Source organism: Juglans microcarpa x Juglans regia, chromosome 5S (genome assembly GCF_004785595.1).
Source record: "Juglans microcarpa x Juglans regia isolate MS1-56 chromosome 5S, Jm3101_v1.0, whole genome shotgun sequence".
Taxonomy (NCBI): domain Eukaryota; kingdom Viridiplantae; phylum Streptophyta; class Magnoliopsida; order Fagales; family Juglandaceae; genus Juglans; species Juglans microcarpa x Juglans regia.
The window spans coordinates 30,820,072-30,833,387 of record NC_054603.1 but is presented as its reverse complement, the minus strand read 5'-3'; the positions used below and the strand labels follow the sequence as shown (position 1 = coordinate 30,833,387).

At 37.0% G+C, this 13,316-nt stretch overlaps 1 protein-coding gene across 1 annotated transcript; it reads right to left on the bottom strand.

Moving 5' to 3' along the window:
- Positions 1-4,767: 4,767 nt before the first annotated feature.
- Positions 4,768-7,002, bottom strand: LOC121266732 (protein trichome birefringence-like 34). Its single transcript, XM_041170536.1, has 5 exons — positions 6,618-7,002; positions 6,278-6,449; positions 5,721-5,917; positions 5,378-5,539; positions 4,768-5,148 (listed from the first exon to the last, which is right to left on the bottom strand). The coding sequence occupies exons 1-5, from the start codon at positions 6,965-6,967 to the stop codon at positions 4,806-4,808; spliced, it is 1,224 nt and encodes a 407-aa protein (XP_041026470.1). The 5' UTR covers positions 6,968-7,002; the 3' UTR covers positions 4,768-4,805.
- Between the last annotated feature and the right edge of the window lie 6,314 nt (positions 7,003-13,316).

Here is a 13,316-nt window from a genome sequence, read left to right as displayed (position 1 = left end):
GTCGTGATAGAATGGAGAAGATAAGAGTAAAATTGGGTTTTGATTTCTCTTTTAGTGGGGACAGTAGAGGAAGAAGTGGGGGGGGGGGGGGGGGGCGGCTTTAATGTGAAGATCTGCTATCAATGTTGAAGTGGTGACATACACAAATTGACATGTTTCTGCCATGCTTAAGCTTTCATCAGATGGGCCCCAATGGTAGATTACTGGTTTTTATGGCCATCCAATGACAGCTAAGAGATCTGAGAGCTGGAACTTGCTTAAAGCCCTCAAGCCTATTGTGAATATCCCTTGGCTTTGTTTTGGTGATTTCAATGAAATTACTCACCAAAGGGAGAAGTTTGGGACTTCCAGTAGGCCTTACAGGCAGATGGAACTTTTCAGAGATACACTAGCTCATTGTGACCTTAATGACCTTGGATACAATGGAGATAAATTTACATGGGCCAACAACAATGAGGGGAGACATTTCACAAAGGAAAGACTCGACAGGGCTTTTGGAAATATGGCATGGCTTAATATGTTTGAAGATCATTCAGTGTTGCATTTATTTGCCAATCAATCAGACCATAGGCCTATTTCCATTCAGATAAAGGACTAGGTACCAATATAGAAGAAAGATAGGGTCTTTAGGTATGAATCAAACTGGAGTAAGCAGGAGGGGTGTGGGGGCTTAATTAAAAATGAATGGAAAAACACAAAAGGTAAGCCAAATTCCTTACAGATGACTTTACAAGGCTTACACAATTGCCAAGAGGATCTGAAGCTTTGGAGCAGAAACAGGCATAAGAATCAAGGGAAGCTTCTAAAATCCAGACTTAAGTTACTGAACTTTTTGCTAGAGACAAATGAGGGCAATATGAATGATGGCATTAAGTCTTTACAAAAAGAGATAGACTCTATCCTTGATGCAGAAGACTCTAAGTGGTAGCAAGGGGCTAAATAGACATGGTTGAAAATTGAGGACAAAAATACCAAATATTTTCACAAGTGTGCTAGCCAAAGGAGGAAGACCAACACAATTAGCAGGATCAAAACCGACTCAGGGCAGGAAATCAAAGATCCACAAGAAATCAACCATGTGTTTCAAAATTTTTTTTAAGAGTTGTTTTCTACCTCCAATCTAGTTGACATTGAAGAATGCCTTGCTTCCATGACTCAGGTTGTCAATGAGGATATGAATTACATCCTTACCAAGCCTTTTACAGCTGCAGAAGTGAAGGAGGCCATATTTAGGTTGCGTTTGGATGTTGAGTTGAGTTGAGCTTTCTATGAATAGTAGTGAGTTGAGATGATGAAGTGAGTTCTGTGAGACCCACATAAGATGAGTTTATATGTGTTTGGATGTTAAGATGAGTATAGATGTATTTATGAGAAGTTGAAAAAGGTTGTGGGTCCCACGTGTAAATAGGTGTTGAGTTGAAAAAGATTGTGGGTTCCATGTGTAAAAAGGTTTTGAGTTGAGATGAGTTTAGTGATTTGAGAGTTGAGTGTTTGGATATTAGAAGAGGTCTAAATCTGAACCAAACTTAGCTGAGTTCGGTCAAGGAACCAAACGCGGCCTTAGTATGAATACTTTAGGTTCTCTTGGGCTTGATGGATTCCCAGCAGTGTTCTTCCAAGAGCATTGGGAAACAGTGGGAACAAGAGCGTGTGAGGTAGCACTTGAGGTGCTCAATGGAGGAAATTGGTTTGGGAAACTGAATGAGACTTTCATAACCCTTATTCCCAAGAAGTCATCACCCTCTCAGGTCATTGATTTCAGGTCAATCAGTTTATGCAATGTTTTTTATAAAACCATTGCTAAAACTATGGATAATAGGTTGAAGCTCATACTATCTACCATTATTTCTTTAACTCAGACTGCTTTTGTACCAGAAAGGCTCATCATAGACAACATAATTGTGGCTTTTGAATATTTGCACTCCATGAAAGCCAGATTAAAAGGAAGGGAGGGGTTTATGGTTCTTAAACTTGACATGAGTAAGGCTTATGACAGAATTGAGTGGGGGGTTTTTTAGATTAGCCATGCAGAAATTAGGATTTGCATCAGCTTGGATTGAACTCATTATGCAATATGTTACCTCATATCCTACTCTCTTATTATCAATGGGGTGCCTCAAGAATTTTTCTGTCCAACTCGAGGCATTAGGCAAAAGGATCCCCTCTCCCCATATCTTTTTATTTTGTGCACAGAGGCTCTCAGTTGCCTTATCTACAAAGCTGAGCAAACTGGTATTATCACAGGCTTGCCAATTAGAAGGAATCATTTGCACATTAACCATTTATTTTTTTTTTTTGCAGATGACTCACTTCTATTTTGCAAGGCAAATTCAATTGAGTGGAGTGATCAGCTTTTCACTCTTCTGGATTCTTATGAAAGAGCTTCAGGTCAAAGATTGAATAAAGAGAAGACCTCCATATAATTCAGCAGGAATACCAAGGAAGATACAAGAGAAATAATCACAAGCATAATTGGAATAAGAGGCACTAGCTCCTATGAAAAATACCTGGGCTTCCCAACACTTATTACAGATGGAAGGCACATTCTTTCAAATGAATCCTAGACAAGGTGCAAACAAGACTAAACAATTGGAAGACTAATTTGCTTTCTCAAGCAGGAAAATAAATCTTACTTAAAGCTGTAATCCAGTCCATTCCCACGTATAGCATGAGGATTTTCAAGATGCCAAAGCAATTGGTCCATGATCTCAATAAGCTAGTGAAGAACTATTGGTGGGGTTAGCAGGCTCAAGAACAAAATCTTCACTGGGTTCCCTAGCATCAGATTAGTAAATCTAAAAAGAGTGGTGGCTTGGGTCTAAGAGACTTTGAGAATTTTAACACTGCTTTACTGGCCAAGTAGTGCTGGAAAATCATTTCATCTCAAGAATTACTTGCTGCCAAGGTGCTTAAAGAGAAGTATTTCAAAAGAAGCTCTTTTCTAGATGCAAAGGTTGGTCACAACTCCTCTTTCCTATGGCAGAGTTTCATGTCAGATAAGCCATTGCTAAAGGAGGGATTGGTTTGGAGAATTGGTGATGGAGAATCAATTGAGATCTGGAATGACAAGTGGATTCCTCAGCAGTCCACTTTCAAGCCTCAAAGTACAATTAGATTCCTTCAAACAGATACAAAGGTTGTTGCTCATTGATAAGACCTTACATCAATGAAATCAGTCATTGATTGAAGCAATTTTCACGAGGGAAGAAGCAACTCTTATCAAGAAAATCCCTCTTAGCCCTTATCCTAAACCTAATAGACTGATTTGGAGATGCACAACTTGAGGAGCATTCAGTGTTAAGAGTGCATACCACCAAAAATCAGAACTGGATGGCTTAAGGCTGGGCCAATCTTATGAACAATCAAGAATAAAGGACTCTTGGACCAAGGTATGGCATTTGGGCATACAAAATGCTGCTAAAACTTTCCTGTGGAGGGCTTGCCTCAATGTCCTTCCAACTAGAGCTACCTTGCAAAAGAGAAGGGTTCTTGAAGATGGCACTTGCCCGATCTGCAAGCGGTATCTAGAAACAGTTGAACATGCACTATGGGATTGCACATCGGCTCGAGATGTTTGGGGACAGAGTGTGAGGAAGATCCAAAAGACTCATTTTCAGTTTCAGAACTTTAGAGACCTAGTGGAGGGCCTGTTTGAGATTTTTGAGGATGAGGAGATGATGGAATTTGCCATAACCTCATGGAAGATTTGGAAGAGAATGCTTTTCTTTGTCCAAATGCTCTTATCCTACAAGCTAAGCAGCTGCTTGAGGAACAGTTTCAGCATCAAGCAAAGAAAACCTCCCCTAGCCTGAATGCACATAACTCTTGGGAAGCCCCTCCTCAAGGTAGATTGAAACTGAGTTGGGATGCAGCTCTTGACAAAATTAATTGTAAGGTTGGAGTGGGTGCTGTAATTCGAGATTGGGAAGGGAAGGTGAAGGCTACTATGAGAATGAAGCATGATTTATTTCCTGATCCTTTGTTAGCCGAAGCTTTTGCAGCTCTACAAGCTTCTATCTTCTGCAAGTCACTAGAATGAGAGGATGTTATATTGGAAGGAGACTCACTGCAAGTTGTTAACTGTCTTCAATCAAGTTTAGAGACATACTCCTATGATGGAACACTGATCAATGACACGAGGACTACTTTAGATTGCTTCACTTCATGGTATGTTAGGCATACTGTGAGAGCTAATAATTCTGAAGCTCATGCCTTAAGCAGAAATGCACTTAGCATTAGTGACTCTATCATTTCTTTGGATGTTATTCCTCAATGTATCCAAGCTTTAGTTTAAGCTTTTTTCAATAAAGGATACTCTTTTCATAAAAATAAAAAATAAAAAATAAAAAATAAAAAAAATAAAAAACCTATGTTTACCAAACAACAGCTTGTAAATGAGTTCGGGTTAACTTGTTTGAGAGATAAATAAATTAAATTTAATTATATATTCCATGACAAATTTGAACTCGACGGCTCGTCTTTGGAATATTAATATCCCTTCAGTTTTACTCGAATACAGTCTTCATATATATATATATATATATATATGCAGGTCATGATTGGTGAGTATCACCGGATACATTCTCTCCATTTCTAAGTTTGATAATGAAAATCGAATGCCAAAATGGATTTATTAATATTTGACTAAAGTTGAATTAGTTTCCACGCATAAAGCTTAATTAATTAATTAATTGGATTCATTGAAATTAACCTTAATGTGCATATATAATCTTATTAATATTAATACTGATGCAGGAAAAAAGTTTGAAATTTCTGTAGAAGTACTTTATTCCAAATCGAATTTGTCATTGATGAACAATATAAGCATACAGGAGCTCGTTCCAGACATCGGGCAATCCAGGGAGACACCAATGTATACAGTCTGCATAACTGCTTGGGTTTTCTATTTGCTCTTTCGTTAGGGGTTCCCACTGCTTCCTATAGATAGATGGATGGCCATCTTTTCGATATTCTGAGAGCTGTGTAATGTTGAGCATTTGTACATTCAGACCTCTTGTTTTCAAATCCTCCAGCACCATTTCAACCACACGCATCATCTTTGGATCCGAGTCACTTCCCCAATATCCCTCTTCTGAAATCTTCCCCGTTTCTTTGTAGCAGTTTTCATCACCACCCCAATCTTTAGCCCTGCAATATGTACGTACATATATACAGTACTCCATATTACTAGATCATCATTTTATTTCCATTAAACCTGCATCATGCATTCTTTTAGCCACCCACGATCCTTCATGTTTTAATTTGTTGGTTGTACGACGTCGTACTTGTCTATATATTAACCATATGCATTAATGTCATCATGTATTTTAGCATTCACGTATCTTGAGATCAGCAAATGGATTATTAATCAGTATACCTTTCATGAGTTGGTGACATGCTAACAAAAAACAATTGGGTCTTGGTTTTATCAACGTGGACTTCCACCCAATCAGACCACGTTCTTAGAGCCATCTCATAGACGCGCAGCATCTCTACTTCTTTATAGATAGCATCATCAGGGCTTTCAAATGATCCCCACCTAATCGGTTCATTTCCGATATTATAAAAGTAAGATTGGATTAAGAGAATTAGTCAATGGTGGTTAAGTCCAACAAATAAATTACTGATGAGAATTACTACAAATGATCATGGATCATCACTAAGACTGGATCAGTTGCTAATTAAGTAGGGTTTATGATGATGATGAAGCTGGTACTTACAGAACTTTCATTCTGGGCCTTCTCCACCATAAGTAGGAGTCAAACACCAGTATATCTCCGCCGGTCCAATGCCTGGCATGCTTCTCAATTGCTTTGATTCTAACTGTCCGATCTGGTATCCGGTGGTTCACCGGATCATCGGAGTTTGATTCCACTAGCAATGGGGCCCAGTAGAACTCAATCGTCGCATTGTATTCCTAAATTAATCGGGTTAGATACGTACGTACTAACCATTATATATAAGCTTATCGAGTACTTTTTTTTAACATGCATGCAACAAAGTTTAAGCGCGCATGCATGCAACTACTCGGAAAAAAAAAAAAAAAAAAAAAAGAGTTTAAGCAACTCGTTGTTTCTTAAGATGAACACTGCATTAATTTAAGTATTTCTTTGGACGGATTCTAATCTAGAAATATCAATGGTTAATCATATATATGTGGTGGTCCAATGACTGTTAGTAACTAGATAGCTAGGTGTATACACCTATATAGGTCTTCGATCTAGGATTGAGACGGCAAGAACATGCATGAATGTTACCCAAATTATATATTACTCACAATGGCCTTAAAGATGTTCAAAGAGTCATTGTTGTGCATGGATCTAAGCTTTGGAGGGATCCATGAATCGACTAGGCAGACCATCGAAACCCACTGATTCCTGTTCAGGGAATCTCCAACAAACACAAGCCTCTTGTTCCTTAGCGTCTCCAGCAACGCTGTTGCATTGAACCTTATTAACATAGAAAACAAGTTTCACAAAGCTCAAAAAAAGGTACAAAGACCAACTTTAATACCACCATCACTTACATGCATGAAGTGATTTATATCGTAAGTTTGTGTGCGAGCGTGTGTATATATAGACACCCATGATGATGAGAGAGCTAGACATGAGAGATACCAAGGAAGGTTACATTGATGAGGTTGCCACCTCCAGTTCTGATAGCTCAGGTCCTTTCTCCCAAACTTCTCGCAAGCCAATTGATCAGACATGAACGTGCACTGCTGCTCTTTGTATAGAGGGTAACTTTGGTTATCGAATACCCACTTCCCAGAAAACAAATTGCATTCTGAAAGCTCATGTAAACCGTCGGTTCTATCTAATTCCAAGACTCTTCCAATGCTGTCTTGGGTAAGATAAACGGCGGTGATGATTAGGGCGGTGATCAGGAATGCAATAAGGGAGCGGAAGCTGCTTCTGATTCTCCATGACGTACCAAGAACTACAGCTTGGTGTTTCTTTGCCGCCATTCAATATCCAATTCTCCTAATTGGCTATGTGTGCGAGACCATGTTTCCTCCTTTTTGAAGTTTCTAACAGTTGGCGAGCAATCACTTTCCATGATTTCTCTTTCTGGAAGTAGGAGTAGTGGGGATGCCTTAATGTTTGGGCGGTTTGCTGAAAGCAACAGGTAGTTTAATTTGCAATTGAGCACTACTAATTTCACCAAAATAACACTAATAATAGCTGACAGATCAAGTCGGCCCTCCATCTATATATATGTATGTGTACATATATATATGCACACATATATTATAAAGCAGACTGCACATATATGTTTGAGATCTTAATTAGATATATATTTTAATAAATAATGGAAAGGGATATAATGTTGCGGTAACTTAGCCGATAGCCAAAGACATAAGGTACCTTTTCGTTTTATCTTTTATATTGTTTTCCAGATGACAGTTTAGATCAGCTGAGCTGTTATATACATGAGTGCCCCCAAGATCATGTGGATTAAGTTAGCTAGGTTTGTTGTCATCTCCACATCCAAGATCGTTTGGAGTAAAGGAACCTCAAAATTTTCAACCCCGGACGACGGCTCTCATGGGTTTGTAGTTTGTACCCAAAACCCGTAGAATGCACGACATATATATATATATATATATATATATATATATATAGCATTAATAAATTGTTACTTTCATCATCGTATGCATATGCAGGCTGCTGCTTCCTGCTGCTTGAATTTCATTTCATTTATCCATTTCCGACAACCTCAAAAGTCACGCTCCGCGCGCCCAATGTCACCCCCCTCAAGCCAATCTTCAATACTTCCTCCAATGGTCCCTGCTCTCTACATAATTAAGATTGTCTACCTCCTATACGTACAGTACTGATCCATTGTCAGTCATGCGAGAGCAATTTTTTTGGACGAGTAATGGTCCATGCAGTTAGAAAATCTTTTGATGGCCAATTTAGACAATTTTTCATGTATTTTGGTTGTTCATTATTTCTAGAATCGGATCTCCTCCTCACCTCTTGTAAGTAATCTTCTTTCTAATTTACTGTCATGCATTAATCTAAGTTATTTAACTTAGTTAGAGAAGTAATCCAAGTTCGATTAATCTTGATTCCGCTCTATATCCCAAATTCAATTAAAAATTTCACATATTGAGCACATTTAAGGAATTTTGACACACATATATGTGAGAGGAAGAGTAATTATTAAATTTTCCTCTTATATCACTTTATAAAGATCTTGACTCTTGAGACAATTGCCTCTTATATCACTTTATAAAGATCAAATATATCATTATTAGATGCAAACTATTGACTTAATTGTTAAGTAAAGATACTATCTCTCTCTCTCTCTCTCTCTCCATCCCTCTCTCCATTGTTATGTATAAATATTTACATCTTATAATTTTATTTTAATTAATTTTCTTCAAAATAATTAGTAGCTTATGGGGAATTATCTTCTTCAACTTGAGAGGTTTGTAATCGTGTTATATATTAAGTTAAGAACTTGATGTAACACCCGAGTCCAATCTTGACCCAGTCACATAGAGAAGCTCAATAGTTAAAAAAAAAATGACATCATTCATTTTATAAGCGGGTTTTCTTTTTATTTTTATTTTTCCTCCTCTCTTCTCCTCCCACCCCAAACAATTTCTCTCCCTCTCATTTTCATCAACAATTTTTCGTTCTGTTACCTACGTCCTTATTTCTCTCAACAACTGCTCTCCCTCATCCTTTTATCTCTATCCCTGATATCAAAATTAGTCTTGTTTCCCCTCAAGTTACCATAGCCAACCACCACCCACGAAGGTAGCAAGCACCATGCAACAACCATGCCCCCTCTTAATATTTATGTATGTACACGTGTACAATCTGTAGCCAAGTATATAAGTTAGATTTTTTATGAAGTAAACAACTTTTTTACTTTACTTGTAACTCGAGAACTTCAATATACAGAGCATTTTCTCTCTGCTTTCTTTCTCTTTCGTAAATCTAGAATTCCAAATTCAACATTATGTTATGGTATCAGGAGAGAATTCTGGATCTTCTGCTCCTCTTCCTCCAGATCAAGATGCCTCCAGTTCATACTTTTTACACCATGGTGATACTCCAGGTGCTCAACTCGTCTCTCAACCCCTTTTCTGATGAAAATTATCATACATAGAATAGATAGATGACTATGGCTTTAATTGCTAAAAATAAATTTGGTTTTGTCAATGGTACTTTGTTGAAACCTTCTGAGGATAATCCTTTCTTCAATTCTTGGATTCATTGTAATACAATGGTCCTTTCATGGATCTTGAATTCTCTGAGCAAAGATATTGCTGCAAGTGTTATTTTCATTGAATCTGCTGCTGATGTATGGAAAGACCTTCAAGAACGTTTTTCTCATAGCAATGGCCCTCGTATTTTTCAACTCTGAAAGGCTATTTCTAGTCTGAGTCAAGAACAGTTGTCCGTTAGTGCGTATTTCACTCATTTGAAGGCATTATGGGATGAAATGCAGAATTATCGTCCACAACTGACTTGTTCATGTGGTGCCATGAAAACTGTAGTGGAGTTTCATCATCAAGAATATGTTTTACAATTTCTAATGGGTCTTAATGAGTCTTTTGCTCATATTCAAGGTCAGATCTTGTTACCTGATCCTCTCCTCCCTATCAACAAAGTTTTCTCACTTGTCCTTCAAGAAGAAAGACAATGTCAAGTCAACCAATCCATTCCTAGCAATTTTACTTCTGAACCTGTTGCTATGCTTACTCAGTCTCAGCCAATTAAATTTTAGCACAAGTTCACTGAAAAACAGAACAATTCACGTAAGGACAAGCCTTATTGCAGTCACTGTGGGATTCAAGGTCACACAGTTGAGAAATGTTATCGGATTCATGGTTTTCCACCTGGATTCAAATTCACCAAGAACAAACAAGCATCTGGATCTCCTTCTGCCAATCAAGTTTGTACTGATGATCTTACACCTAGTTTTGGTCTAGTCATACCTTTTTCTTAGGAGCAGTGTTAACAGCTTATCTCCATGCTTCAATCTCAATCTCTTTCTCAGAATTCATCCTTTAATCCACAAAATCAACCATCTGCTAATCATGTAGGTATTGTTTCATCATCTGACAATACTTTAAGTTCCAATGTTCCATCATTTTCTAGTAAAAATTCCTCTCTTCATATTCATCTATCTATTCTGTAAATAAAAATATTTCTAAGGAATCTTTTATTCATTCATGGATTTTTTACACGGGTGCAACTGATCATATGATTAGCTCCCTTCATTTGTTTACTTCTGTTCCTTCTTCCATTAATATTTCAGGTCATTTGCCAAATGGTAAGTTTGTTCCAATCACTCATATTGGCAATGTTCAACTCTCTACATCTTTATTACTTAAAGATGTTCTCTATGTTTCTTCCTTTCATTGTAATCTCATTTCAGTAAGCAAATTAGTTTCTCAAATCCCTTGTTGTCTCATATTTCTTCATCATTTCTGTTTTCTATAGGACCTCTCCAGCTGGAAGACGATTGGAGTGGGTAAAGAAACTCGAGGCCTTTATCATTTACTGCAAGGTTCACAAAAGACTTTTGATGATTCTTCAATTTGTTTTTCTTCTTGTAATTTCAGTTCTACTGTTAATAATAATGACTTTGAAATATGGCATTGTAGATTAGGACATGTATCTCATTCTTAAATGAAATTTTTACTTCATGAGTTTCGTAAGGAATTTTCTAAGGAATCTTTCATTTCAACTTCAAGTCACTCTTCTTGTCAAATAAATCCTCTTGCAAAACAGAAAAGATTACATTTTCCTGTTAATACTTCAACATCTTCCTCTGTATTTGATTTGGTGCATTGTGCTATTTGGGGACCTTATTCAATAACTTCATATAATGGTTTCAGTTATTTCCTCACTCTAGTGGATGATTTTAGTCGATATATATGGGTTTATCTCGTTAAGTCTAAGTTAGAAGCTAGAAATTACATTCAATCCTTCTTCCAATTTGTTCAAACTCAATATCAATGTACCATCAAGGTCCTTAGATCTGACAATGGACCTGAGTTTGACATGAAACAATTCTTTAGTACTCATGGTGTTTTGAACAAAATGCATTTGTAGAGAGAAAACATCAACATATTCTTAATATTGCTCGAGCTATCATTTTTCAATCTTCTTTACCATTAAAATTCTGGAGTGACAGTATACTAACTGCAGTCCATCTTATTAATATCCTCCTTAAACCTTTGTTACCAAATCACAAATCTCCTTATGAAATTTTATTCTCTATTAAACTAAGTTATCAGTACTTGAAAACATTTGGTTGTCTTTGCTATGCTTCAGTTCTTACTCATAAAACCAAGTTTGATGCTAGAGCTAAGTCTTGCATTTTTCTTGGTTATCCCATTGGTGTAAAAGGTTATAAAGTTTATAGCCTTCTTCACCATACTGTCCATATTTTCAGAGATTGATTTTTCATGAAACCACATTTCCTTTTAAATTCACTACTTCAGATTTCTCATTTATTTTTGTTCCTTCCAAACCTTCCATACCTAATCTTGTTCTTCCAATTCCTTTTTCCATTCCTCTATCTGTTTCTACAGATTTTACTTCATCTATAGATTTTAATTTCCCATCAAAATAATTCCTCAGGTCCTCAAATTCCTGCCTCATCCAATACTCTTCGAAGGTCATCAAGGTCTCATAAGCAACCACAATACTTGCAAAATTATCATTGTAACTTGGCTTCATTTCATCATCCACTTCATCAATCTTCCTTGGATGATGGTACTATTTCTGCACAAAAAGGTATTAAATATCTTCTTTCTTCTTGTATCTCTTATTCTAAACTTTCTCCATCTCACTTAGCTTTTACTTTAGCTACTTTATCTCATTCTGAGCCTAAATCATTTTCTCAAGCCATTAAAATTCCTCATTGGAAAGAAGATATGCAAGCTGAAATTTCTGCTCTTGAAGCAAATAACACTTGGACCTTAACTACACTTCCTCCCGGAAAACATCCTATCAGTTGTAAGTGGGTCTATAAGTGCAAACTTAGGTTAGATGGTACTTTGGAGATATACAAGGCTCGAGTAGTAGCCAAGGGTTACACTCAACAAGAGGGGGTTGATTATTTTGATACTTTTTCCCCTGTGGCTAAACTCACTACTGTTAGATGTTTAATTGCTCTTGCTGCCTCTCAAAATTGGTATTTGCACTAACTTGATGTTAATAATGCATTTCTTCATAGAGAATTACATGAAGAAGTATATATGGTGATGCCTTCTGGTTTTGCCAAACCCAATGATACACGGGTTTGCAAGCTTAATAAGTCCCTATATGGGTTAAAACAAGCTTCTAGACAGTAGTTTTTCAAATTTTTCACTACCTTAATTGCTTATGGATTTGTTCAATTAAAGTCAGACTATTCTCTCACTATGATCTCGGGTTCTTCCTTTATGGCTCTCTTGGTCTATGTGGATGATATTGTTATTGCTAGCAATGACTCCTCTTCAGTTTCTGCCCTCAGGTCTTTCCTTGATTCTAAGTTCAAGCTTAAGAATTTAGGGAATCTTAAATATTTTTTAGGACCTGAAGTTGCTAGAAGTTCAACTGGTATATTTGTTTGTCAGTGTAAATATGCTTTGGAACTTCTCTCAGATTCAGGTTTATTGGCTGTTAAACCTGCTTAGTCTCCTATGGATTAGACTTGCAAGCTGTCCAAGGAAGATAATAATATGTTGGCTGATCCTAATTCTTATAGAAGGCTTATTGGTCGTCTTATTTACTTGACAATAACTCGGCTAGATCTGTCCTATGCTGTAAATACATTAAGTCAGTTTTTAGACAAGCCATGTCAATCTCATCTTGATGCAGTAACTCGGGTACTGAGATATGTGAAGCTGAACCCTGGACAAGGTCTTTTCTTTTCTAACTCATATTCTCTTCAGTTAAAAGCCTTTTGTGATTCAGATTGGGCTAGTTGCCTTGATGCTAGAAGATCAGTTACTGGGTTTTGTATTTTCATTGGTGATTCCCTTATTGATTAGAAATCAAAGAAGCAAGTGACAGTGTCTCATTCCTCTGTTGAAGTCGAGTATCGTTCAATGACTGCTACTTGTTGTGAACTCAAATGGCTTACAACTTTACTTCAAGCCTTTCCAATCTCAGTAAAGTCTCCTGCTGTGTTGTATTGTGATAATAAGGCTGCTTTGTACATTGCGGAAAATTCTATTTTTCATGAGCAAACAAAGCATATTGAGATAGATTGCCACCTAGTTCGAGACATGCTTCAAGCTGGTTTTATCAAAACTTTGCATGTATCTACACAGTTTCAGTTAGTTGACATTTTTACTA